Raw genomic sequence first — 27,974 nt, 5'->3', positions numbered from 1 at the left:
GGCGCATGTGTTTAGCTGTTCCGTGGCATATGGGATCTTCCTGGACCAGGGCTGGAACCCGTGTCCCCTGCATTGGCAGGCGGATTCTTAACCACTGCACCACCAGGGAAGCCCTGTGCGGTGGTTTGGTCGAATCTGGACTTAGATGGAGGGGTCCTCACAAGACTGCTCTCACTTGGGATACCAGCCACAGGTTTGGTGGTGCCCAGGACCACCCTCACTTCGGACCAGCTGACTGCAAAGTCTGGTGTTCCCCAAGCTCACAGAATTCAGGAAAGTGCTGTGCTTATGATTACGGTTCTATTATAGTGAAAGGATACACATTAAGATGAAAAGCAGACAGAGGCAGATCCGCACGGAGGGGGGTCTGGAAGGGTTCCAGGAGCTGAGCTCTGGTGGTGCCCACCACAGGGTCGAGGGAGGCTCCGTGCTGCCCTTCCCTGCCGCAGCACAGAGTATGGCGCCCTGGGGCTTACCCGAGTCGTTGGGCAGAGTTGTAACTGAGGCTTCCTCACCTAGCGTCCCGTGGCTGGCCTGTAGTCTCTGGCTGCTCCTGGAGGCCAGACACACATCTTCATTCCCCATGTCCTCTGGGGACTGGGACTGATGCCGTGTTTCCCAGCTGTACACACAGTTGAAGGAATAAAACAGAAAAGAGCTAGCATAGATGTTGGAATTGCTTTTACTTAAAAATAATGTGCTTTTTCTTCTTCTTCTTTCGCTGTTCTTTCTGAAAGTAGATATCATGGAGTTTGTGTTTAGATATAAAATTTTCATGTTGCCCACTAAGATGTAAGCTTTATGAGAGAAGGCAATTTTATCATATTGTTTTCTCTTTATTCCCAAAGCCAAGAAAATGCCTAGGATGTACTAGAGTCTCAGGTGAATTTTTATTGAATGAATGTTATTCATTGACCTGGGTTCAAGGCCCTGGAACGTTTATTTACTACGTTTCTGCCTTCGGCAGATTGAGGAAGCTCTGAGTCTTTTTGTTCACCTGCAGAGGGGGACAGTAATACTATAGGTATCCTACGTGTTGTGTAAAGTGAGTGGAGTGATGCTGAGCCGGATGACCTCATATGGTGCACCCTGTAAGCACCAGCAATGATGATTTCAGGTGCCGTCTCCTCAGGACAGCGGGATAAATAGCATCTGTGGTCCTGGCAGCCAGCAGCCTGACATTTGCACGCAGACCCTCAGTGCTGTGGACCCCGGGAATGATGACTGGCCTCGCCAGCTGGGTTTTCTGCACACTGTTCAGGGGAGGCCCTTGGTGCGGGCTGACGGTGAGAGTGCGGAGTGAAGATTCAGAAGGGGGCTCTGGTTCACGCTGCTGGTTTGATGGCTGTAAACCATAGTCAGGGGATGAAAACATGGGACATCCTGTCGGGGTGGGTGGGCTTCGGAGCTGTTGAAATGAGCGGAACGCGCAGTGATGGGGTCAAGTGTGCCGATACAGTGGAGTGGAGTTCTGCTGAGTTCTAGAGCCACTGACATCAGAACTGTCCTTGAAATAGGTACCTTGTTCATCAGGTGTGCAGACAGACTCAGTCTCAGATAAGTTTTGTTCAGGTTTTTGTCAGTGTTGTGAATGACTGCGGGTCACAGGTTGAGCTGCGGCTTTGGGCGGGCGCCCAAAGAAGACTGGTGTTTGTTTGAAGGACACAGGAGCTGCTGCAGCTTCTCAGTTTCTCTCATTTGCTGCAGGTGTTGTGGAGGAGGGCGGCGACACTGAGGTCGGTCGCTAATCTCTGATGCTCCTGATTGACTGAGAGTGAGGTCGTGAAAAGGAAAAGGAAAGATGGAGTGTTCCAGATTGAAGGAGATTAAATAGAATTTACAGCTAAATGCCACACATGGTCCTGAGTTGGATCCTGTATTGGGAGAAAAAACTTTAAAGAATATTATTGGGGCAGTAATTTGAATATTGACTGTGGATTAGATGAACAGTAGTGATCAGTGGATTTGATAAAGGTACTTTGATTATGTACAAGAAAATCCTTGCTGTTAGGAAATACACATTCTGAAATATTTATGGATAAAGAGACATTCTATTCTGTCTTCAGATTACTTTCATAGTTTAGAAAAAATATATCTAATATTTATATGTATCTAAAGAGAGAGAGGAAGAAAGAAAGAAAACCGTGCACGTAGCATGAACTGGTCCAAATGGTAAAGCAGTGGAGCACAGTGGGTGAATCTGGGCAAAGGGCAGAAGGGAGTTTTTTGTACTATTTTTGTTACCTTTTTTCTTATGTGTGAAACTATATCAAAACAAAAAAGGTAAATAATATTGAAAAGGAAACAAAAAAAGAAAACTTAGAATAATATAGTGATTATTATAAAGACTTTATGTTTAGTCTCAGAGAAATGCTGTGTCTTCCTGTAGTGCTTTCCCCACCTTCCCAGGACAGGCTTCCTCTCACCCCCTGCGACCCTGTCTAAATGGACCCACACAGAGGCCTGCTGCCATCACCCCAACCTAAAGTAGGTCCTCCTTCCTGCCTACTCTTCGTTCATTGTAATCATCACAACTTACATCATGTTTGCTTTCTTCTTGTTTGATGCCTTCTTCTCCCTCAAGACGGTGGACTCCATCAGGGCAAAGACCATATCTGTTCTGTTCACAAAATTCCCAGTCCTGGCGCCTAAGTTCATAGGCATTGGGTGGATTTGGATGAATGAATGAATGAATGAGTGAATGAATGAGTCATCTCCACCACCAGTGTTCTTATACTTCTGTTTTAGTCACATACTTCAGCTATATAATCTGTCGTGAAACAAGATGGCTCCTCTTCACCTGTAAGATAAAGTTTGTGCATTCACTGACATTTTTTAACTAATTCGCCCTTTTATCCCTGAAATCTTCATTGACTGCAGTCATGTGATCCCCTGCTTATCTCTAGTTTCCTCTCTTGATAACAGCTCAGGTCTGCATCCTTTTCCTAGGGATGCACCCTCTGGCTACTCTTTTCTTGTCAATCTGAGTACCTTTCCTGTTTCCCTATCACTCTCTACATACTTCTTAGATAGTGTTGAGATTATGGTCATTCTGCTTACTTTTCCTTGCGGCAGATGTTACTTTTTTTTTCATTGTTTCTGTATCTTCAATGCTCAGCCCTTGAATGTACAGAATCTACAGAATCTAATGTTGAGTACGTTTCTCGAGTGCTTGTCTTAGGCATTGCATTGGATGTTTATATATATATCGTGTTGCTTAATTTTTAAGCTCACTGGATAAGATGAGTTTCCATTTTTTCTGGTAATTGAGGTTCACAGAAGTTCTGGGACTGTGCTGGTCTTATTTACTGTTACATCCCACGTCTAACATAGTGCATGGTACGTAGTAGGCAACCTATGCATGAATAAAGTCAAACTCACGAGTAATCAGAGACCGGGTTTACATGTAAACTAATGAAGTACTATCAGCAAGCACTTGAAAATAGGGTGATGGCAAGGGCACAGCGACCTTGCTGACTGGGTGCATTGCCTGAGGAGTATAAATTGGTAAGAGAAGCAAGCCTAACAGCCTTGAAATCTTTGGATGCTTTGACCCAGCGGTTTTACTTCTAGGATCTACTTCATGGGAATGATCCTAAGCATAAGAACAAATGTGTACCTGTGAGATTAAAAAACAAACACCTGGAGATAGTAAGTAGACTGTGGTGAATTCACAGGTTGGAATGCTTTTTGGCCATCAATATTGATGTTTATGAAGTATTTGTAATGGTGTGGAAGGATGATTATTAAGGGATGGACAAGTAATTTAGATAAGTCAAGATAGTCTGGATAATGTTCTGGTATGAAATTCTCATTTAAACTTTCAGTGATTTTTCACATGTTTTTCTGTCACACTACAAGCCCCACAGGGGTGGGCAGAGGACCGTGCTTATTACCCAGAGACCCAGCTCTGCTGCTTGGGATGCCCTGATAATCAGCTCTTTATTTATCACTTCAGTCTGTTGGCTTCCTAGTCACTTTCCTTTATTCATTAAAAGATTTGGTTCTACTGTAGTGTAACGGGAGCATATCTCTTCGTGTAAGTTAGGTATCTGTTTAGTCGGGCTGAGCCACTGGGGTTGCATTTGTAGAGTAGTTGCATCACCCATAATCGGTAGTGGGGCGAGTGTGTTGGTGGTGGGTGAAATGCAGCCTTACTTATCCTTGGTGGAGATAAAGAACCTGTGGTCAGTGCCACGCATGTGACTTCTTAGCAGTCTCCATAATGAAATCCTTTACTGGTGTAAGATTAATCATTCATTTTATTGAGAAAGTATTTTAGAGCTAGTTCCCAGGAATACAGGGTCCTTGCTTTAAAGAAGCTTGCCGTTCAGGAGAGGTGAGAACTCTGTAAAGAAACATCACAATGTATGCAGCCTAGAAGCGCATGTGGAGTACATAGTCAGCACAGCTAATGGCAGGATTGTGTGATTAACTCTGTGAAAGACTGTGTGTGCGGCGGGGGGGGGGAGCAGGGGGAGGGTGATCACAGCAGACCAAGGAAGGAGGCTCTAGGCTGGGGAACAGACCTCACGAAGGCTCAGAGACTTGAAAGGGCTAGTTTTGTTCAGGAAGGTAGGCAGGGTGGTATCTGGGAGTGTCAAGCTGGGGAGGGGTGGGAAGCGGTGGGGAGGCTGCAGGTGGAGAGGAAGAAGCCACGCAGCGTCTGCTGTTTTCCTGGGTGTTATCATTGTGGTTAAAGACCCGAGAAGACGGAATTGGACTGTCTGGGTTTGAGTCCTCACTTATTACCCTGTGACATTACTGAAGCCCGTAATTCTTAGTTTCCTTGTCTATAAAGTGAGGATGATGATAGTATCTGCTGTAAAGCATTCTTGTGAGGATCCAATGAAAACGTTTCATTTAGTAAAGCGTTTAGAGCAGTCGCCTGGGACATAGTAAATACTGGTAAACGGTGGCCGCTGCTGTTAAGGTCATCCTTTGGGGTCAAGGAGGTGGGGAGCCGGTTGAGAAAGTCCAGAGTCAGCGAGGGCTTGGGTACCCACAGGAACAGGGGTAGGTAGCGTAGATGTTGCGTCAGAACCAAACAGACGTGGATCATTACCGACGTTTATGGATCTGTGAGGAAGACGGAAGATCTAGGGCAGCACGTGAGAGTGGGTGAATGTCGGTTCCATCAACAAAGAGAAGCGAAAAATGAACAGTTTCAGGTGGCAGAGCGGATTCGAGAGGGGTTGTGTAGAGAACTTGGGGCCAGGGAGTGGTTCAGGCTGGGTTCGGTGGTCGGCAGTGGTGCCTCTGCAGCCCCGGGGGGCGGTGAGGTCCCAGCCGAGCGCTAGGGAGGTGGCCTAGGAGGACGAGGGGCCCGGGCAGGCTGGCGGCGGCCCTGCCCAGCGCTGTCCTGTGGGCCTGTGGTGGGCTGCCGCGCTACCTGTCGCTGAGGAACAACTACCACGATCTTCGCTGTTTAAAACAGCACAGACGTATTATTCCACGTTTGTGGGCACGGCTCGGCGGGGTCCTCTGCTTCACGGTCTCTCACAAGACTCCAGTGAAGGTCTCAGCCCGGGCGGGGTCTTGTCTGAGGCTCAGCAGGAATGATCCGCTTCCGAGAGCTCGCTGTGGTTGTCAAGAACCGGTGGTTCCTCGCAGGCTGTCGGACTGATGCCCTTAGCTTCTTGCTGGCTGTTGGCTTCGGTTTCTTGCCACGTGGGCCTCTCCCTATGACAGTGCATTCCATGGAAGCTGGCAGGAGGGAGGTCATGGTCCTGAGTAGCCATCATGTAAGTGACACCCCATCACCTTGGCCGAATCTCAGTGGTTAAAGCAGATCACAGGCTCCGCCCACATACAAGGGGACTTGGGGAAGCCAAGGGGCTGCCTCAGAGGCCCAGTGCTACGGGCACCATTTTATTCCTGTCTTACAAAAGAAGAAACTGAAACAGTTAAGCATGCAAGTAGTGGGGCCGTTATATTTTAAGGACTGAAAAATGGCTGTACGCTTTGACAGTGTTGGGGAGTTCTTTGGGGACTTTTGTTTGCTGTCTTTTTAATGCAGTGGTGTAGGTCAAGGTCATATGCTTGTGGTTCAGTGAATGTGCAGGTAGGAAGAGAAGCTGAGTAGAGATTACTCTTTCAGAAGGTAATGTTAAAAGGAAGAGCACTTAACCGTTTTTTGTAGTCACATTGAATTATTTCTCTCTATAATCAGAAATTTTTCTTTTCCAGTTCACTGAGTTTAACCAGTAATGCCATTCAGTTGCCAATATCAAGCAAAGCAAACATAAGCCACTTTTAATCTGCTTTTTAAGAAAGTGGTAATCCTTTTCACAGTGCCTGACGGTAAGTCACAGTTCCTGCCTTTATAACGGAGTTTTGATCTAATGCATTTAAAATAGCGATTTTGGAAACATTAATTTTAAAGCCTTATTTGCTTTTTTCCTTCCCTCATCTGCTCTAAGTTCATGTGGAGAGAGCATAAAGAAAGATAACTACTAGTTTCTGGAAATGTATTTGTCATCTTTCATCACTTACATTGCTATTGGGGATTTTTACCTCCAGTTGTTAAAAATAAAACACTAGCTCTTGACATCTGTCCCTTTTATTTATAGATGAGGAAACTTTATTTTATATATGGGGTTTTGACTTGGACAACTAGGTGATGGCAGGGTTGTTATAAATATTCTGATTTCCAGACCTGTGCACTTTCTGCTGTTCCACTGTAAGGGCCAGAGTTTCTTACGTGAAGTGTTTCTAACTCAGCGTGGAGGTGGAACTCAGAGTAAGAGGCACCTGGTGGAAGGAATAGGGACTGACTCTTTCCCTCCTATTGCAAGTGGTGGCTCTTCTTGTTTGCTGTTAGTAAGTTTAACCTTAAGAGTTTTTCATTGTTACAAGGTAGAAGCAGGGGAAGAACTTTTGGAGTTAGGATGATGTTGGACCACATTTTTAATTTTTGTTTTTCTTCTTAATGTAGGGTGGTCCATGAGAACAGTGTGAAATATACACCAAACTGTTCTAACTACTGTCTTCTTTCTTCCTCAGAACAAATTATTTTTCTTTATGATAGAAGTTACGCTTCTCATTAGCCTCATTACTGTTCATTTTTGTTTTTTAAGCAACAAGTTTACTGAATTGTCCAGTTAGCCGTTCTAGACATCAAAACCTATTCCGTATTTTGTTGCTTATGTAGTATAACTGTGCTCTGTCTTACGTGAGCATAATTGTCTTTGTACTTGCGTTTGTAAATTGACCACTTTTCTTGTCTGTTTCTTTCAGTAATCGTATCAGAGTGAGGTATAAGCTCACAGAATCCAGAGAAATCATCATGAAGTTGTATGTATTTCTGGTGAACACTGGAACCACCCTGACATTTGACACTGAACTTACAGTGCAAACGTGAGCTGGGTTTCATTGATTCTCATCAGTTTTGCATTTTGTCCATGTAAAAAGTTAAAGAAAGATTTGGTTTTGAGAATACTATTCCTTTATTAAGTAAGAGTAGCGGTATGGCGAGTCTTCACTCTTTTATCCTCAGCGTATTACATATACAATTGTCATCTTCCTCTAAAGCGCTAATGATAAATTTGTTAAGTTGTGCTTTGTTCTGTTTGCGTGACTGTGTTTTTCAGAGTAAACATACTGATTTCAAACCAAAGCGGTCGAATAGAAGCGAGTTTTCATAGCTAGTTGCTCTTCTGAGTCGCACAGGGCGCTGCTGAGGGGGTTATTGCTATAGCTACGTAAACCAGCATGTACCAGCCCTGTGGTTTTTCGTCATTGTTTTTATGTGAATAAAGTCAATAGTGTTTGTTTTGTTTGCTAATGATAGAATAAAATTTCGAATTAATCTTATTTTTTAATGGAATTATGAAATTATTTTTTTGAAAGTTCTAGTTTTTATAAAATCTGATTTGACCTGTAAAGGAATGGTTTTTTGAAAGATTAGGAAAAGGAAGCGATTTCCATATGGTGTAGACTTCATGTGTTTTGTGTAATGTGATGTGGAGATTTTAACACACATTCTTTGTTCTGAGGATTTTAACAGACCTGCTGCTAATTTGAGCATGTTCCTTTGCTACGTTATATAAAGATCACAAAAATAAATGTTTCTACTGCCTGCATTTCACAAGCTCACTTTTAGGTGTGGGACACGGGTGATCGTTGACCTTCTAGTTATTTATGATTGGCTGGTTGATTATGGAATCCAGCTGCAGAAACAAGAAGCTTGTAGTTTTTACTACTGTTTTTGGGGAAATTTTTAGAGTGAAATTCATTTATCTGTCAGGTATTTTTACATAGTGCCACTTGGATAATGAAAAAAGTTGTCACTGGGCAAATGTAAATAGCTGATGTTTTGGCCCCCCGCCCCCCCGTCTTTTAAAGTGTGGCTGACCTGAAGCATGCCATCCACAGCAAGTACAGGATCGCTATTCAGCACCAGGTGTTGGTGGTCAACGGGGGAGAGTGCATGGCTGCAGACCGGAGAGTGTGCACCTACAGTGCCGGGACGGTAGGTGTCCAGGGCCTTTCCTTCCATGCAGACGCACTCCAGCCTCATGGAGGGGCTCGGGGCTCGTGGTCGCAAGGAATGTGTATCTGATTGGTGTATGGAGGGCAGTGTGCACGTTCGGTATTTGTAACATTTTACTTCTTTTTTTTTGAATTTTTACTTCTATAGGACACAAATCCAATTTTTCTTTTTAACAAGGAAATGATCTTATCTGAACGTCTACCTGCTATTCCTAAAACTACCTTTTCAACAGAAAATGACATGGAAATAAAAGTTGAAGAGTCCCTTATGATGCCTGCAGTTTTTCACACTGTTGCTTCAAGGACACAACTTGCAGTGGTAATTGTAATATTTATTTATACCTAGTACAGTTTAAAAGTAAAAATTGGCATTATTTAACAGAATAATGTCTTACTCACATGCTTGGTAATGTTTTTGTGGACTATTAGCTTACTAGGCATTGGCGAATGATCTAAAAAATTGATTGCTTCTAAAAGCATTCAAATCTTGGGCTTCCCTGGTGGTGCAATGGTTAAGAATCCGCCTGCCAACGCCAGGGACACAGGTTCGAGCCCTGGTCCAGGAAGATCCCACATGCCACGGAGCAACTAAGCCCATGCGCCACAACTACTGAGCCTGAGCTCTAGAGCCCACGAGCCACAACTACCGAGCCCACGTGCCACAACTACTGAAGCCCACGTGCCTAGAGCCCGTGCTCCGCAACAAGAGAATCCACCGCAGTGAGAAGCCCGCGCACGCAACGAAAAGTAGCCCCTGCTCGCTGCAACTAGAGAGAGCCCGTGCACAGCAACGAAGACGCAGTGCAGCCAAAAAATGAATAAATTTATTAAAAAATAAAAGCATTCAAATCTAAATAGCAGAGTAGTCTAAATTATAGAGGAAACATGCCAAAAACATGAAAAATAACAAACTTTGAAAAAATATTTTGTGATTACTTTGTCTGGTTTTTAAATTTCAGGCGTGTGCTTTGTTCGTCATCCTACGTTTGCAAACAGTTACAAAATCTTAGGGTGGAACAACTGTCTCAAGCATGGTTTGTTTACTCTTTCCTAGATGATGGTGTGCAGTCAATGACTTCAGGACGTTGCTTTGGTCAGTGCAGCGCCTCTGTTTGAGTAGACAGACACAGGCACAGAGAGCCTAAAGAACTCTGAAGATGTGACTTTTCTCTCACATCCATACTTAGGCCCTGGGGGAGCGCCCAGTCTCTTCCTAATACATACACCTCTGTGTTGCTGCTTGCAGCCCCCATGCATTGTCTCCCAGCCATTTGGTTTTTGTTTTTTTGTGTTTGTTTTTGACTTGCTGGTACTTTACTGTAATACTGGCTGTAAGCTATCAGTCGTGGGACACATTTTGCTTTCAGACATAAAAAAAAAATGTTATCTTTTAGAATCAACTGAAAAAGAGTATTTACCTTTTATAAAAATAAATTAATGAAATAAACTATTAAGTAGTAATATTTGCGTTTTTAAAAGAAATTTCAGAGCAGGTTGTTTTAATGTAGTACATACATTTGTGAAACTATACCATTTTTCACACAGGATATAACATAAAAATAGAATAACCTCATCTTTCTGGAATATGCTTAATAAACATTAAAGAGTCTGGAAATGATTTTTAGAAAGCAAAATTATTTTTAAAAAGACAAACTCTGTAAACTGAATTTATGTAATAGAGTCCTTGAGATTTGTTTTCTGATTATTGGTCTATAAATAAATTAATAAAACTAATAACACAGTTGCATGCCACTTAAAAAGCAATAGTTTTGATTTAATTGAAAAATATAGATACTACATGCTAATAGAAAAATGTAATATTAGATATAAAAATTATAGGCTAACCAAATAGGACGTATAATTGTTAAGTGATTAGAGTAAAAAATCAAAAGAACAAATAAAACTTGATAAAAAGATTTAAAAATCAAACAGATGAAATGAGAGAGAGGATTAGTGTAGCAGTAAGCAATCTTTGCAGTATCTAGTGATGCCAGGTGACAAGTTAAAGAATTGTAAAGGTTTAATCCAGGCATGGATTAAGTCAAGTAGGAAAGAGAAGGGGGTATAATGAGTAGCAGAGAAGAGCTAGGAATGGATACTATCTTCATTAAACTAGCAAAAATCTAGATAGGATATAATAGAAATAATAAAGTGAATACTAAACATAAAAGAGTGAGATTAATACAGTCCAGGATTTGGTTATTAATTAGCCAACTTTTCTCTTATTAAAAGAAATTTTATGGTATGATCAAAACAGAAAACAACTATGCCATCACAAGAAATACTGCTAAAACAGGTTGCTAAAGTATGAGAAGAAAGATAGGCGCGGCGCTAGTAGATAGTGGTTGTTAAAAGCATTAAACAGAAAAAAGCGAAATTAATAATAAAAGATTTAATTTGTGAAAAAGCCAAGCCACATCTGTATTTGCCTATCAACACAGGCTAAAGATAACAATATTAATCCCAGGAGAACTTCTAATATAATGACGTACGTCAGTGTTCATAGCAGATGGTGGAAACAGCTCAAATGTCCAGCGGATGTATACACAAAATGCGGTATATTCATACAGTGGGATATCATTCAGCCTTCAACAGGAAGGAAATTTGTGATATAAGCTACAGCATGGAGAAACCTTGAAGACAGTATACTAAGTGAAATAAGCCAGACACGAAAGGACAAATAGCGTATCATTCCAATTATATGAGGTCCCTAGAATAGTCAAATTCATAGAGACGGACAGTAGAATAGATGTTACCAGGGACCGAGGAGTGAGGGGAATGTTGAGTTAATTGTTTAATGGATGCCGAGTTCCAGTTTGGGATGATGAAAGAATCCTGGAGATGGGTGGTGGTGATGGTTGCCCAGCAATGTGAATGAGTTCATGGTACTGAGCCATACACTTAAAGATGTGTTAAAACGGTAAAATTTATGTGTGTTTCACCACAAAAAATTTTTTAAGGGAGATTTTAATATATTTCTCTCATAATCAAAAGGATCTTGTGGACTAGATTGAATTCTCTGAATCCTAAAAATATAGAATATACTTTTTTCCTTATAGATAATAACCCAGAAGAGTATCAAAAGACTAATATATTAATAGCAAAAAGCAGATGTTATAGGGATACAAGGATGGTTCAATATTTGGATATGTATTAATATAATTAATTGTCTCAATCACTAATACTTTACAGGAGAAAACATAGAGCATCATATTAATGTTGTCTGGGAGAGGCATGTGTTAAAATTCAGCAGCTGTTCCTAATTAATTAAATAGCCCTAGAAGGGAGCAAAATAAATGTAACACAGACTTGACCAAATATAAAAAGATAATCAGCTTTCAAATAAGTGAAAAGCTAGAGTCACTTGCATAAATCAGAATAAACCTGTTCAGTATTCTTTTGGAACTTCTGGGAAATATACTGAAATAAAAAAAAATCAAGTAAGTGGTGAAGTTAATGGAAAAGAAGCGAAAAACATCCATTTTAGATGATATGATCGCATATTTGGGAAATTTGAGAGAATTTAATAAAAGCCCACTGGAAGGAATTTTAAGGTTGATTGGGTGTTTGCTAAATATATAAACATCATTCCTCTTCATATTGGCACTGCTTTAGAATAGAAATGGGAAATAAATTGCATTCTCAACAGCAACAACAACAAAAGTCTATAAAGTTCCAGAACATAAAAACTTATTATTTTTTTAATCTTTAAAAAAAAATTTATTTTATAATGGAGCATAGTTTATTAACAATAAAACATAATCAAATGAAAAGATATATTCTTAATGTTCATGATCATATTCTAATTACTATCTGTTCACTCGCTTAATTAGTTACAGTTAATTGCTATGATGAAGCATTTTTGCTTTGAGGGGGGTGAGGGGAATTTGGTTGTTTTGTTTGTTTTACATTAAATGGATATTAAGTTTGCTTGGAAGGATCACTGTCCAGGAATAGCTAAGAAAGTGATGAGAAAGAAGAATGGGAAGTGGAGGGAAGAATGTACCTCTCAGTTTGTAACATTCACCCAGAGCTACTCTAACCAAGACAGAGACCCACAGTCAAACTGTCCATCATGTCAGCAATTAGAGGCTCGGTCTTTTTTTTTTTTTTTGCTGCACCACTGGGTTTGTGGGATCTTAGTTCCCCCACCAGGGATCAAACCTGGGCCCCCAGCAGTGGGAGCGCAGAGTCCTAACCACTGGACGCCAGGGAAGTCCCCAGCCCTCTTGTCTTTTAACCATCCAGAGCGTGGTCTCCAGAGTCACATGTCCCAGTTACTTTTGTGACCTTGGACTGTTGTCTTTACTGCTAGTGAAATTAATAAGTAGAGTGTTGTTTATTGATAAACATATTTGAAAATGGACATATCACAATTACACATTCATAATTTTTAGTGCAGTTTCACAAAGTGAACGCAAATTTTAAAATACGGTGTCACCCCAAAAGCCCCACTTCATGCTTTCTCCCTTTCAGGACCCATTATTTCTTTCATGAAGTTAACCAATATCCTGACTCCTAAAACGGTTTGTTTTCTTTTGTGTCTGGCCTCTTGGACTCAGCATTACGTTCCTGAGACTCGTTCATGCAATCACGTGTATTAGTGGTTTGTATTCATTGCTGTGTAGTATTCCACCATAGAAAGTTCACAGTTTTACTTTTGATGGTTGTTGCTGCGTTGCCCTGTGTGGACCTCTAGCCGCATTTACTCCCAGGAGCAATGAGTTCCTCCTCATTATCACGGCAACAAGCAGGAACCAGAAACGGAAACTTTCCTGTAGCAGTGCTTCCTTTGAAATGAGTTCAGAGCACATTCATGCGTGTACGTAAGTACACATATGCAGACATGCACACAAACATTACCTTCTTTTACCGATTATTTCTTCTTTTCCAATATAGGAAATGTATGAAGTTGCCAAGAAACTTTGCTCTTTCTGTGAAGGTCTGGTCCATGATGAACATCTTCAACACCAAGGCTGGGCTGCAATCATGGCCAATCTGGAGGATTGTTCAAATTCCTACCAAAAGCTACTTTTCAAATTTGAAAGTATTTATTCGAATTATCTGCAGTCCGTAGAGGACATCAAGTTAAAACTTACTCAGTATGTATGCCATTAAAATGGATAATAAGATGTTTGTTTAAAATACCTTCGCAATTTATCAGTACTTTTAGTAACAGTAATTTCGTTCCTAGTAGGCCATGTATTTATTATAATTGAGGTTCATGTTTTTGAGACTTTTATGGACTGTACAGTTTTTAAAATTATGGACAGTTTTATCCATATATTTTATGAATCTGCCATGTTTCTTTTTCTTGTATTTTCCTTATGTAAAAGACTCAAAATACTTTTGAAATCATTTAGAAACCAGGAACCTTTGTCTCTTGCCTTGCTACCGGTTTTACCATAAAGTAAAGCAAAATGCAGAAATAACAATCTAATGGGAGTGGAAAAGTTTTCAAACATTAGGCAGTCAAGGAAAATTATATTTTTCTTCTTAAATATTGCCATATGATGAAGGCTTGCTGAGATGGAAAAAAGCCTTTGTGTTTTGGTTCTCATTTAGATGTTTTTCTGGTTCTTTGCATATAAGCCCATCTGATACCCATTGGTTCTTTTTTAAAAGGGCTATAATGAATGTAAAACAATATGGCAATAATTCCACACAAATGTAGCCCTTTGTTGTGTGTGTGTTTGTGCTTTCAGTGTTTTGTATTCATTTTTTTGGGTTCTTCTTAAACTTTTTATTTAACTAGAGTTGGAGGGAAGTATTTTCTTTTTCTTCTTTTAAGTGAACTTTATTAATTCAAGTTTCTCTATTTTGTGGCATGAATGTTTAGAACTTTTTGGCCTTAAGTGGACAATGGGGTGCATCTTGGGAAAGAAGGAATGATTAATGAAGACTGGAAGGAGCATTTACAATTTTTATAACCTGAGATTTCAAGTAACTGTGTTTTGGGGGGTGGGTAGTTCTCTCAGATGTTAATTTAATGTAGGATCCTGGATCATTTTACATAGTTTTTACAGAAGTCAAATCATCAAGATATCATCTTTTCCCCATGTTTTTTTTTGTTTGTTTTTGTTTTTGTTTTGTTTTGTTTTTGCAGTATGCGGGCCTCTCACTGTTGTGGCCTCTCCCGTTGTGGAGCACAGGCTCCGGACGCACAGGCTCAGCGGCCACAGCTCATGGGCCCAGCCGCTCCGCGGCATGTGGGATCTTCCCGAACCAGGGCACGAACCCATGTCCCCTGCATCGGCAGGCGGACTCTCAACCACTGCGCCACCAGGGAAGCCCCCCCATGTTTTTTTGACAGCATACATCTATCTACCTGTTTATTTTCAGGGAGTGATGAATGCAAGAGTTAACCTTAATCTCTAATAAGAGTGTTAATTTTATGCTTTGCTTTCAATATATCAAAAATGTTTTATCTTTAAGCTAGTCGAACATTAAACTTTCTATGGTAAATCTTTTTTATAAGTTCCAATTTTTTATACCTTAAGGTTCGTTAAAAACCAAGTGTCCACGTGTCTAGTGTAAACTTGCTATCTTCAGAGGGTGTTTCAGCGTGTGAACGATATCCTCCTTCTCTCTGTCTTCTTTTAAAGAACACCTCATGGACTACTTCGATGCATGTAGTGTTAACAGAGAGGTGGTGAGATTTCTGTGTGTGATAATAACATATTATTTCTTTCAAAATGCTAACCTCTGACTAGAGCAGTCCCATTATTTTACTGACAGGTCTTTTGTACTTTAAGTTTAGGAACTGCGGTTTCAGTCATGGCCAAGATTCCACTGTTGGAGTGCCTAACCAGACATAGTTACAGGGAATGTTTGGGAAGACTGGATTCCTTGCCTGAATGTGAAGGCTCAGAAAAGGCCGATATGAAAACCTCCACTGAACTGGTGCTCTCTCCCGATATGCCTGCAACAATGAACAAACCCTCCTTGACCTCATTTCACAAGTCCGTGCAGCATGTAGCCCCAGACACCACAGATGCTGAAAGTGGAAAAGAAATGAGGGAACCTTGTCCAAGTCCTGTCCAGCAGGACGAAGCTGCAGTAGATGCTAAAGACAGTGACCTGCCTTTTTTTAATGTTTCTTTGTTAGACTGGATCAATGTGCAGGATAGGCCTAATGATGTGGAATCGCTGGTCAGGAAGTGCTTTGATTCCATGAGCAGGGTAAGAGTCATCTGATTTTTCTTGTCATTTAACCACTTGAAATTATGTTACCTGTACTAAATATTTTCTGTACAGTAATGGGAGAAGGGGCGGGGGTAGTACCATGTTATAGCGGAAATAATGAGCCTTGGAATAAAACTTTATAACCATATCTAAGACTTTGGACAAATCAAATCATTTAATGCATGACCTTATTTATGAACTGATAGTAAATTTGGGAAGCTTATTAGAAGTAATATAGGTAAAATCTCTATGCAGTGCCGAGCCTTGAGGTGTCCACTCCAATGGGGATGGTCTTGGTGGTGGTGGTACTTTGAATTTTTTTCCCCTGATTCTGTAATATTGCTTGGACTTTTTAATATCTCCTATCCTCTAATTTGTCCCTACAGTTAGGCTCTTTGATCTGCTGGGTAAAACTTGGACAGTCTTGCTGGTTTTCATTATTGCGCCTTGAGTACTGAGCACTCTCTACAAGTAAATCTACAAGTAAATGGATAAAATGATAACATTGGGCCATCGCTGTTTCTTACATTAACTTAATAATGATTCATATGTTCACATTTACAGATGCCGTAGAACTTTCGAGCTTTTGGGGGGAAAATATGAATGATACAATTTCGTTTTTATCTATAACAGTTTTTTACGCTGAGAATGATTGACGTTCGATGAAATACACAAGTCTTGAGTGGTTAGTTCACGGGAGTAACCAACATCCAAAGGCAGATACATTGAACCTTTCCACCTCCCGTTCCCAGGGAACTCATCTCTGAGGTTTAAAAGAAGTAATTTTAGATACAGTATCTGCCTGAGATATTTTAAAATTCAAAACCTAGACATCGTGTTTTTAGTTTTAGTTTGTAACCATAGTGACTTGTGTTTTGGATTAAGTTCTCCCCCAAGTACACTTATAAAAACTTTTAAACTTGGGGAATAAATCTGGAATAAACCTCTTCAGATATGACCAGTAAGTGGATAGAAAATCTTTGAGGCCTGAGAGGAAGTTGTTGAGGCACATGCGTCAGTGATGCAGACCATATGAAACAATATTTTGAAGGCTGCTGTTGTCTAAAGGTGATGGGCAGAATACTTAAACTTTTCTCAAAGGTAAACTTTGACTTGGAAAAGAGGCTTATAAATCTTTGGTTGGTTATTGGGGGAAAGGCAGCACACTGTCTGGGATGCCCGGAAAATAGCAGCATGTTTTCTCGTTTAAGTTGTTGGACAGTAGAAATGGAATGCATTCCAGAGTTTATTCTTAATTCTCTCAGTACACCCATTTCCTTGATGACATCCTTTAGGCATTTCTTTCATTTTGACCATTTATTATTTGTTGTCAAAGAACGCTTCAATTAAGACATTTGCCAGGGCGGGGAAGCATGGAATATATTGTGCAAAGATTACTGCCAAAAATGAATGAAAACTAGTGTTCCTATTCAAACTGTTGACATTTTAGTAGCCTAAAAATTCCATCTGTGATTGTGGAAAATCAACCACATGATTGTGATAGGGTGATTGAAGCATCATTTTTTATAATTCCGCATGAATCAGAGAACAGGGCTCTAGGCCACGGGAACCACTTTTTTAAAGGGCTTGCATTTGGCTTTGTGTTTGCATGTTTAAATGAAATCTAGCAAAGCCATAAGTTTTATTCACTTTATATGACAAGAGAGAAGAAACAGTGATCCTTTTCTGGCTTAATAACGAAAATTCACAATAATTTATACCTACAGAATTCAGTGAATCTTAAAATATTCTTCCATGCTTGTCTGTGTAGTTGTGTTGTACTCTGAGTGAATTATGAGATACAGAAGCATTAGAACCAGGAGCCATGGTCTGGAGTTTGTTTTTTCTTCCTTAAATCACTGCTGTGTTTTACGTATAGCTGTAATTTGGCCCAGGTTGAAATTTTGAATTATTTTAGTCATCTTTTTTAGCCTTTTATCACCCTCATAATTTATAACTAGTCAATACTTTGGATTGGAAATGTGTGCACATTGGACTCACCATGGAAATGAGGAAATGTTCACATATGCACAAGTTTTAGTTAATATTGTGTGAAGCAGGTGCTGCCCGTGTTAAATAATGGCTGTGTTAACTTTTTTGTGATGTTAGAAATGCAGCTTCTTATTGACTACACTGAATTCTTGAGAACAGTTCATTTTTAACTGCTTTCGTATGTTGTCTGTGAACCTAACACTGTACCTAAAATGAGTAATTTACAGTCCCTTTGTGGTGATCAGGGAAGACACGAAGGAGGTGGTATAGACTAGGCCCCTCACAGGGAGGCTGAGGTGGGCTTCAGCAGCTGGCAGGACAATCCGTGTGAACAAAAATCAAGCTAGAGAAATAGCATTTGTCTGCAGTTCAGTGTTCTGTGCTTTGGGGACACGTCTGGGGGCCGAGGGAGCCGTTTCGGGATTCCAGCAGAGGACAGCTTAGCAATCACGGCCGATGTCCCCGTGGAGGTGTGAGCGGGCAGGCAGAAACCCGGGCTGAACATTTGTGAGAAGGACGAAGGGTTGGACAGGCGCGGGGAGTTCACCTCCTTCGAAATCCTGTAAGAAACAGTAAGGATGGGCCGTAGCACAGAGTCCTGCGGGATCTTGCCTGTTTATGGAGGAGACAGAAGAGGAGCCAGACCCAGCGGAGGGGACGCCCGAAGCTGCGAGGGGTGGTCTCCCTCCCACGGGTAGGTGGGCTACACTGTGAGCCCCACCGGAAGCCAGTGCACGGAAGACGCCAGTGTGCAGTGTTCTTCCGGGGGAAAGTGGAGCAGGGTGGAGAGAATTTTGGGGGTTCCTTGAATTACCTAAATCCCAGAAATCTTGGAGAATTAAAGCCCGGGAACAGGAGAGATTGCAGAGTAAGAGAGTGTAGTTGATCAAGCAGCTTCCTTGAGGAGCTGCAGGCTGAGAATAAAGGTCTCTCCAGGAGGGAGGGAGGTTTGAAGGTGTTGCTTTGTTTTAGGGGGAAGTTGATCGATCAGACAGGTAATGACCGAAGAATGTGTTTTCGTTATTAGTTCTGCTCTACTTCATAAGACCTTGAAAATAACATTTTTGGTGGGATATTGAGAATTGAATGAATTGTGGCTTGAATTGAAAGGTGTAATGCGGCTTCCCTGGTGGCGCGGTGGTTAAGAATCCGCCTGCCAGTGCAGGGGACACGGGTTTGAGCCCTGGTCCAGGAAGATCCCACATGCCTCGGAGCAACTCAACCTGTGCGCCACAACTACTGAGCCTGCGCTCTAGAGCCCGCGAGCCACAACTGCTGAGCCCATGTGCCACAACTATTGAAGCCCGCACGCCTAAAGCCCATGCTCCGCAGCAAGAGAAGCCACCGCAATGAGAAGCCCACGCACCGCAGCAAAGAGTAGCGCCCGTGCGCAGCAGCGAAGACCCAACACAGCCAAAAATAAATTAATTAATTTTTTTAAAAAGTTTAAAAAAAGGTGTAATGCCTAGAACTAGATTCCTACTTATGTATCCCAATATAATCAGTAATAATTGTGTTTTATTAACACCATCGTTACCCTGTTCTTGACCTTCTTGTGGAAATATAACCTTGATTTCTCGTGCTTTTGCTTTTCTGTATTTTTCACTATTACTGTTTTTCATTAAAGCTGTGTATCAAAATAGTGTGAAATACTTTTTAAGCTATTTGCAGAAAATTTCATTCGCACGTGTTTCCTTGTCATTCAGCTTGATCCACGGATCATTCGGCCCTTTATAGCAGAATGCCGTCAGACTATTGCCAATCTGGATAATCAGAACATGAAGGCCATCAAGGGGCTGGAGGACCGGCTGTACGCCCTGGACCAGATGATCGCCAGCTGCGGCCGACTCGTCAACGAGCAGAAAGAACTCGCTCAGGTGCTTGTCGCAGACTTCTCTCAGGAAAAGGAATTCGCGGTTTTCTAGACCCGTCTTTTATGTCGGTTGCTGTGCACCGTGTTTTCACTTCACCCACGAATGCTGTTCACGGTATTACTGGTTCCACGTAGTAAAGGTGGAGGCCAGTTCTTCGCGTTCGGGTTTGAGAGCACCACGTGAGCTGAGGCTGCGGAGGGTGACGGGGAGGCGGCCCGGAGATGCTGTGAGCGGCAGGGGAGACCCGCGCACGCGACAGCCCCCTGCTCCCTCCTGAGGAAGCCGGGAACCTCAGAAAATTTAGGTCTCGTTTAATGCAGTGTTCTAGGAGCCCTGTTGCCAGGTTAGGTTGATGACCTGAAGAAGGTGGTGGACTCGAGGGGAGTTTTCCACGTGGTGACTGGCTGTGACTCCCGACTGCTCTGTGTGCCCCTCCCCTGGCGAGAGCACTCTGTGAGAACAGCCTGGAGCCAAAAGAGGCCACTTTTCTAACCTTGCCGCTCACACACGCTTTGCTGCTTCAACTTTCCCTGCCACCATTTTCCTCTAAATGTCTTCTTTCATTAGAACGTCAGAGCGGTCACTTTAATGGGTACGAATGTTGTACTTCATCTGCGTGGCCGAGGACGTGTAGTATCGGGGAGGTAGCTAAAGCGTGTAGATAGAGCCTTGCTGTGTTCTTTTTAAACATGTTTAAAATATTTATAGCATTTTTATAGTTTACTAACTGAATGCATCTTGTAATTACCAGATTCTCTTTTTCTGTCTCTTGATTTTGGATCCGGCCCCCTTACTGTGAACTGAACTTCTTTATCTTGTGTTTGCACCGAATGGAGCCCTCCCAGTGTAATGCTAAGATAGATGTGATACTGGGTGTCCTTGGTTAATTCCTGATCTGTAAAAATGATCGACATTTCACCATTACAGTGTTCGTAGTAGGTTTTTTTTCCTCCTTGTTTCAATAGAAACCCTTTATCAGATTAAGAAAGGTACGTTCTGCTTCGAATCTTGGACCATCCTTGGATTCTTGGAATAAGCTCAATGTGGTCATAGTATATTGTCTTTTTAACGTATTAGCTGTATTCCTTTTAAGGAACGCATACATCCTTGATGTGTTAAAGTCTATCATACGTTAAAATATCCTTTAGTATTTCCTTCCAGGGGCAAATGCAGGTTTTGTCATTTGAAAATCCTTTGTTTCTGAAGGATATTTTCTCTTAATAGAGAATTCTAGGCTGTTACTGATTTACTTGTAGCACTTTGCCTTTGGTTTGGGTTTATGCAGTTGGACTGTGACGTGGTGAGGTGTGGCTTTCTTTGTATTTCTCCTGCATTGGGCTTGTACTTCATGAATTGTGGATTGATGCCATATTTTTCTTGGATTCAGTAAAAAGCAATTGAAAACCTATTAAGATTTTATCAAAGGAGAATAAAGCAGTAAGTTACTTTTTAAAAATAGATTAAGTTACAGAAAAAGCACAGCCACGGTTAAGCACGCAGGATATTGAAAGAAAAGTAAGATGTAAAATAATTACTAAAATTATCTTACTTTCATATATTGAATCATCTCGACTTTTTTTTAACACACATCATTTAAACTTAAATATTTTCATGATATTTAGAAAAAACATGAAACAGAAAAGAGAGAGAGAACTACCAGAAAGTAAGAAGACACACTTGCTGTCCTTTGTTGGTTGTGTGGTTGAGCCCTACCAGGATAATTACCTATAGTAGCAAGTGCGACAGCGAGATGGGTGTGCAGATCCTAAAACTTCTATAACATGGTAACTAGTGAGTAGAGTAGGGAAAAAACCTGTGAATACAGTGATCAGCAAGATGTCTCATCAAGATGTCTTTGGACTTTTTTTTTTTTAAGTGTTTGCTCTTGGCTTTGGCACATCTGTCTGAATTAATCTATAGCCTAAAAACAATCCCTGCCTAACAAAAAGATGCAAGGTTCACCTGTGAAAATAAATAAGGATAGCTAATAAAAAAGTGTGATAATTACTTTTCCTATGAAACAATAAAATACACTGTAGAAGTCCTTGTTCTAAAGATAATGAGCACAGATCAGTGGAACAAAGTATATAATAGCCCAGAAATACCAGAGGAAGGAATGACTTTTCAGGGAGTAGTGCAAAGTCGATTGATTGATTTTTATTGGGGGAAGTATATAATATGCTATTGAATATCATTGATTAGATTAAATCTGTTAGTTTTCACAGGGCTTCAAGTCAGTGCCCCTGTTTTTATTTACCTGTGCTCTGACTGAACTGTGGTGTAACAGGAGTTTGCAGTCATAGGTTCTGGTTCTGATTTGCCTGCTGTGTCCTTGGATATGTTGCTTTAGCTTCCTGGGTCTCATTTTTTTTTCTAGCACGAAAATGGAACAGAATTAGATGAGCATACATTTCTTAAGAACTCTGAATCTTTGCTATGGACACACCTACTACACTCAGAAAAGTAGGAGATTTTAAAATCTTATTTGAAAGTAGAACAGTTCATGTCTAACGTAAAGCTTTTCCTCTTAAATGAATGCTCATGGTTTTAATGAAAGTTAATATCCTTTAAAATATTTTCTCCCAAAGGGATTTTTAGCTAATCAGATGAGAGCTGAAAACTTGAAAGATGCGTCTGTGTTACCTGATTTGTGCCTGAGTCATGCAAATCAGTTGATGATTATGTTGCAAAATCATAGAAAACTGTTGGATATTAAACAGAAGTGCACCACTGCCAAACAAGAACTAGCAAATAACCTTCATGTCAGACTGAAGTAAGTGATTCTAGGGTATCTAATTTGGGTTGTTGAGAGTTGATTTTTTTTATTTCTCCCACGTGATGGCGTAGTCTTATCACCATGTTGACATACTCCACTGGTTGATTAGCGTGGGCTTGGATGATGCTTACGGAGCTGTGTGTCTCGATTTCATTCTGTAGGTGGTGTTGCTTTGTGATGCTTCATGCTGATCAGGATGGAGAGAAGTTGCAGGCTTTGCTCCGCCTCGTGATAGAGCTCCTAGAGAGAGTCAAGACCGTCGAAGCTCTGAGTACAGTCCCTCAGGTGTACTGCTTAGCTGCTGTTGAGGTTGTCAGGAGAAGAATGTTCGTAAAACACTACAGGGAGGTATGCAGGTTGGACTGTACTTTGATTGTGCCGGAGCCTCAGTGACTTGGTGTGTGACACTAACAGAGGCTTTCCTTTTCTTAGTGGACTGGTGCTTTAGTCAAAGACGGAAAGCGATTATATGAGGCTGAAAAGTCAAAAAGGGAATCCTTTGGGAAGTTATTTAGTAAGTGTTCTTTATTCATAACTTACACTTTTTAAGAAAAAAATGCTGTTTTTATTTCATAGATATAAATAGCATTATATAGCATGAGTTGTAAAATAACCATATTGTTCATTTCTTTACACAGGGAAGTCCTTTTTAAGAAATCGTCTGTTTAGGGGATTGGACTCCTGGCCCCCATCCTTTTGTGTACGTAATTTATTTTCTAATATGACTAAATCCTGTGTGTGTTCAGACCTTTATTTCAGAAGTAGAGATATTTATGAGAAACAAATTTTTTATCAAAATGGTTTTGGCTTTAAGATGAATTCATAGTTTTTGGTCAGGAGGCTTCACTGCATGGGACGATGGAGTCCTACTACACTGTCGAGCCTACGACAGTGTCGAGATGGGTGGGAACAGATTCTCCCCTTCACCTTATCTGTCTCCACCCCTCCTGTCCCTGCCGCCCTTTCCCTCCCCTCCCCTCCCCTATCATTCGTGTTGCACAAATCAGAATAGGGTGACCCATCAAGTCATCTTCATTGAAACAGTGAAAAATAAGGTTGCTGTATTTCTAAACCAGAGGGGTCTGGGGACCACTAATTTTATTACATGAAACATATGATTCCATGATCAAAGAAGTCTTGGAAATGCTGTAGGTTTGTTGTTTTCTCCTCAGACACACTGCTTAACTGTTAAACATGTGTTTGTACTGCAGGATTCCTTAGGGCTTTAAATGTATGTGCTTTTATGTATCTATGAATGAGTGTTGTAATAGGCAGGATTTCCCACACTCCTTTATCTAGGAACCCTGCTTAATGAAGGGTGTCTTGATGTCTCTAAATCTGCGTTAAGTGATGACTCAGACCATTGGAGTTATCCTAAAAGGTGCATTTCTTGGCAGTATTTATAAAGAAATGGTAGATAATTTTTTTATGAATCTGAAATCGGCTAAGACTTTGTATTCTGGAAAATGTAATGAAAAGGTGAAGAAAAGGGCAAGGAGGAAGTTTTGCGTAAGAAAAAACGATCTTCACTGCATTAAAACAACACAGCACGCTAGTAGGTGACAGGAGTAGATACAGAGGGCTGGGGCTGTCCTCACGACTGTGCTGTTGGTCAGGTAGAAACTTGGGAATAGCCTGTGTAATAGCGAGACAAGTGGGTTCCTTTAATGCTGGCGGGAATACCAGAATTCCCATGAAAAGACGCTGAGAACAGAGAAGTGGGGAGTGAGCACGGCAGTTGATCACCAACAGCTTGCACGTCCCTGTTATTTCAGACTCAGAAAAGTGGTCTCCCCATCCTCACTGAATAGTCCTTCATTTGCATTTTATTATTTTATTCAGTTTCTTAGGTGTGAGTAGATCATTTGAAGCATTTTTATTGGTTATTGAATTTGATTATACTAAGAAATCAGTTACAAAATTATACTGTATATTTTTTTGTAAATTACTATTTTTTTAATATAGACACAGAAGCCTCGAAAGTTTGACTGTGAACTTCCAGATATTTCATTAAAAGATTTACAGTTTCTGCAATCATTTTGTCCTTCCGAAGTCCAGCCGTTCCTCAGGTAAATACAGTTCATATTTTTAGCTTCAGTTACTGTCTTGGGATGATTTCGTTGCTCTGGAGCCGTGGGAAGGGCAGCAGCACCGCGAGGGGTGCCGGAGCAGAGGAGCACGTCGTGAGAGCTGGCTGCTCGTGGCTGCTGGGAAGTTTCTGGGGAGTATAAAAGTGATCAGAAAAAAATGAAGAAGATAAACTAGGAGGGAATTAATGCCTTACATGAAGTTAATTATTTTCTGGTAGTGATCTGACGTTGTTGCATACTGTGAGAGATTTCTGATTTATCACTTTTATTTACTATATTTATTTATTTAATTGGAGTATAATTGCTTTACAATGGTGTGTTAGTTTCTGTTGTACAGTGAAGTGAATCAGCCATATGTATACCTGTATTCCCTCCCTCTTGGACCTCCCACCCATCTAGGTCGTCACAGAGCACTGAGCTGAGCTCCCTGTGCTTTACAGCAGGTTCCCACTAGCTATTTATTTTACACACGGTAGTGTATATATGTCAATCCGGATCTCCCAATTCGTCCCACCCTCTCCTTCCCCCCCCCCCCACCGCCCCGTTTAATGATATGTCTTAGTCTGCTTAAACTATTCCTGGTATTGACTGAAAGACGATGGTGAGTTGCTTTTGACATAGATTTTAATATTTGGTTGCGGTTATCCATTTTTCATTGAGAAATTAGAAATCTAATTTGATTGTGCTCTGTTTCAGGGTGCCCTTACTTTGTGACTTTGACCCTCTACACCAGCATGTACTTGCTCTACATAATTTGGTAAAAGCAGCACAAAGTTTGGATGAAATGTCACAGACCATTACAGACCTACTGAGTGAACAAAAGGCAAATCCCGTTCTTTCCAGTGGTTCGCCCGTTAGCGTAAATGCCTGTGTTGCTGCAGCTCTGTAAGCCTGTCCCTCTCTTTTCCAGGCATCCGCGAGTCAGACGTCCCCACAGGCGGCTTCCTCACCCCGGATAGAAAGCACGACAGGAATCACAACTACTACCTCACCCAGAACACCCCCTCCACTCACTGTGCAGGGCCCCTTGTGTCCTGCAGTCTGTCCCTTAGAAGAATTGTCTCCGGATAGCATTGATGCACATACATTTGATTTTGAAACTATCCCCCATCCAAACATAGAACAGACTCTTCACCAGGCTTCGTTAGACTTGGATTCGTTAGCAGAAAGTCCTGAATCAGATTTCATGTCTGCAGTGAATGAGTTTGTAATAGAGGAAAACTTGTCATCTCCCAATCCTATCAGTGATCCACAGAGTCCAGAGATGATGGTGGAATCCCTTTACTCCTCAGTCATCAATGCCATCGACAGCAGGCGAATGCAGGACACGAGTGCCCGAGGTCAGGAGCAATCGGGCCACCACGCGTCTCTCGGCGTCCAGCTGGAGAAGTGCCGTGTCACTGCCCACGACTCGCACCTCAGTGTACAAACCATAAAGGAGGACCTTTGCCACTTCCGAACGTTTGTGCAGAAGGAACAGTGTGACTTCTCAAATTCTTTAAAGTGTACAGCAGTAGAAATAAAAAACATTATTGAAAAAGTAAAATGCTCTTTGGAAATAACACTAAATGAAAGACACCAAAAAGAACTACAGTCTTTAAAAAGTGAATATGAGGGCAAACTTGCTGCACTAGTAAAGGAGAGTGAAGAAAATGAAAACAAAATCACAAAGCTGAAAGGAGACTTGGTGTGCCTTGAGGAGGTTTTACAAAATAAAGATAACGAATTTGCTATGGTTAAACATGAGAAGGAAGCTGTCATCTGCCTGCAGAAGGAAAAGGATCAGAAGTTGTTAGAGATGGAAAGTGTAATGCGTACGCAACACTGCGAGATGGAAGAACTGAAGCAGTCACGGGAGACCGTGCTAGCAGACTTAAAGAGGCTCCGCGTGGAGAACGATGAGAAGCTCCAGCTGTTGAGGGCGGAGCTCCAGTGCCTGGAGCAGAGCCACCTGAAGGACTTAGAGGACACTCTGCAAGCCAGGCACACTCAGGAGCTCAAGAAGGTCATGACCGGCCACGAGGTCTGTTTGGAGAAATTAGAAAAGGAAAATCAACAGAGAATCGAGCAGATGCAAGATTCTCATGCCACAGCCATCCAGGAAAAAGAACAGCAGCTCCAGGAATTAAAACTCAAGGTTTCTGATTTGTCGGACATGAGATGTAAGTTAGAGGTTGAACTTGCCCTGAAGGAAGCAGAAACGGATGAAATAAAAATTTTGCTGGAAGAAAGCAGAGCCCAGCAGAAGGAGACCTTAAAATCTCTCGTCGAACAAGAGACAGAACATTTGAGAACAGAGATAGGTAAACTAAACCAAAAGATTCAAGATGATAATGAAAATTATCAGGTGGGCTTGGCCGAACTAAGAACGTTAATGACAATTGAAAAAGATCAGTGCATTTCAGAGTTAATTAGTAGACAGGAAGAAGAATCTGATATGCTTAGGGCCGAGGTAAACAAAGTGACATCATTGCATCGCCACGCATCTGAAGTAGAAAAAGGCCTGAAAGAAGAATTGGCTGAACTGCAGAGTAAACTGGACTCAGAACTGAGTGCTCTTGAGAAAGAAAAAGATGAGAAAATCACCCGGCAAGAAGAGAAGTACAGGGCTATTATCCAGAACCTTGAAAAAGACAAAGAGGAATGTGTCATGTGGCACGAACGGGACCGAGAACAGCTGATTCAGAGGCTTAATTGTGAAAAAGAGGCAGCTGTTGAGACTGCCCGTAAAGAAATGAGCTTGGAAAGGGAAGCTGTTGAGAAGGAGTTGTTAGAAAAAATTAAACATCTTGAGAGTCAAATAGCGAAAAGGTAAGGATGAACTTTAGTCTATAATCATAAAGTTAAAGTCTCAGTGATGGAGATTTTAATTGTGAGTGTAATCACAGTACCTTGATTTACTCATTTACCTTAGGTAATACCTTAGGTAAAGGTAACAGTGGAGATACTTTATGAAGTAAAAACGTACTTCTGAAAGTAGTGTTTCTCACAGACATCTAAAAAAAATTAACAGGCTATGTGAATCCATTAGGAGGGCTTTTAAAAATGGATTCGTATTTTGGATTGTGAGAGGAATAATTTTTGAAAATTTCCTATGTGTTCGGGATCTTCTTAGTCCTTTTTTAAGTTATAAATTTCCTTTTGGGTTGTTTGTAGTTCTTTCCCTAAACTCTTCATTTGAAAGTTACTTATTTTCATTCTTTTAAAATACTGTATGTATGTATGTATAAAGAGCAGCAGTTAGTAACTTCTGGGTTGGTGCTGTGTAGCTTTCTGGTGGTTATTTTCTCGATACTACAATTTCAGTTATTTCCTCTGTGATTCAAAAGATAGTGTTAAATGCTGGGTTTATACAGTGGTGAGGGTTTTCGCGTTGTTATTGTTGCTGCCGGATGTTACTGCCTTGGCTGAGAGAAATTGGGCTTCCGCATTTCCACTCGTTAAAATTATTTGAAGGGGTTTGTGGCCTAATAAACAATTTCTAGAACGTTATCAGTTGGTGCTATCATTAATTTTTCCAAGGGAACATACGTATAGGTATATTTGCATTGGCTATTTAACCTC

At 41.1% G+C, this 27,974-nt stretch overlaps 1 protein-coding gene across 4 annotated transcripts in view; it reads left to right on the top strand.

Moving 5' to 3' along the window:
• Positions 1-5,793: 5,793 nt before the first annotated feature.
• The window catches only part of RB1CC1 (RB1 inducible coiled-coil 1), a 42,891-nt gene continuing 20,710 nt past the window's right edge, over positions 5,794-27,974 (top strand). For 2 of the 4 annotated variants that reach the window (XM_024742545.1, XM_024742544.1), the window contains exons 1-14: positions 5,797-6,303; positions 7,240-7,359; positions 8,347-8,473; positions 8,642-8,812; positions 13,393-13,595; positions 15,249-15,675; positions 19,377-19,547; positions 22,133-22,317; positions 22,482-22,668; positions 22,753-22,834; positions 22,959-23,020; positions 24,286-24,389; positions 25,107-25,233; positions 25,321-27,221. In XM_024742545.1, the coding sequence (XP_024598313.1) occupies positions 7,289-7,359; positions 8,347-8,473; positions 8,642-8,812; positions 13,393-13,595; positions 15,249-15,675; positions 19,377-19,547; positions 22,133-22,317; positions 22,482-22,668; positions 22,753-22,834; positions 22,959-23,020; positions 24,286-24,389; positions 25,107-25,233; positions 25,321-27,221 (3,818 nt within the window). In that variant the 5' untranslated portion in view covers positions 5,797-6,303; positions 7,240-7,288. Of the gene's footprint in view, positions 6,304-7,239; positions 7,360-8,346; positions 8,474-8,641; positions 8,813-13,392; positions 13,596-15,248; positions 15,676-19,376; positions 19,548-22,132; positions 22,318-22,481; positions 22,669-22,752; positions 22,835-22,958; positions 23,021-24,285; positions 24,390-25,106; positions 25,234-25,320; positions 27,222-27,974 lie in introns of all 4 variants that reach the window. The other 2 variants (XM_024742542.1, XM_024742543.1) reach the window with 2 other exon arrangements.

Source organism: Neophocaena asiaeorientalis, unplaced genomic scaffold, assembly GCF_003031525.2.
Source record: "Neophocaena asiaeorientalis asiaeorientalis breed wild unplaced genomic scaffold, Neophocaena_asiaeorientalis_V1.1 scaffold226, whole genome shotgun sequence".
NCBI classification, from domain to species: domain Eukaryota; kingdom Metazoa; phylum Chordata; class Mammalia; order Artiodactyla; family Phocoenidae; genus Neophocaena; species Neophocaena asiaeorientalis.
This window is presented reverse-complemented; position numbering and strand designations above follow the sequence as displayed.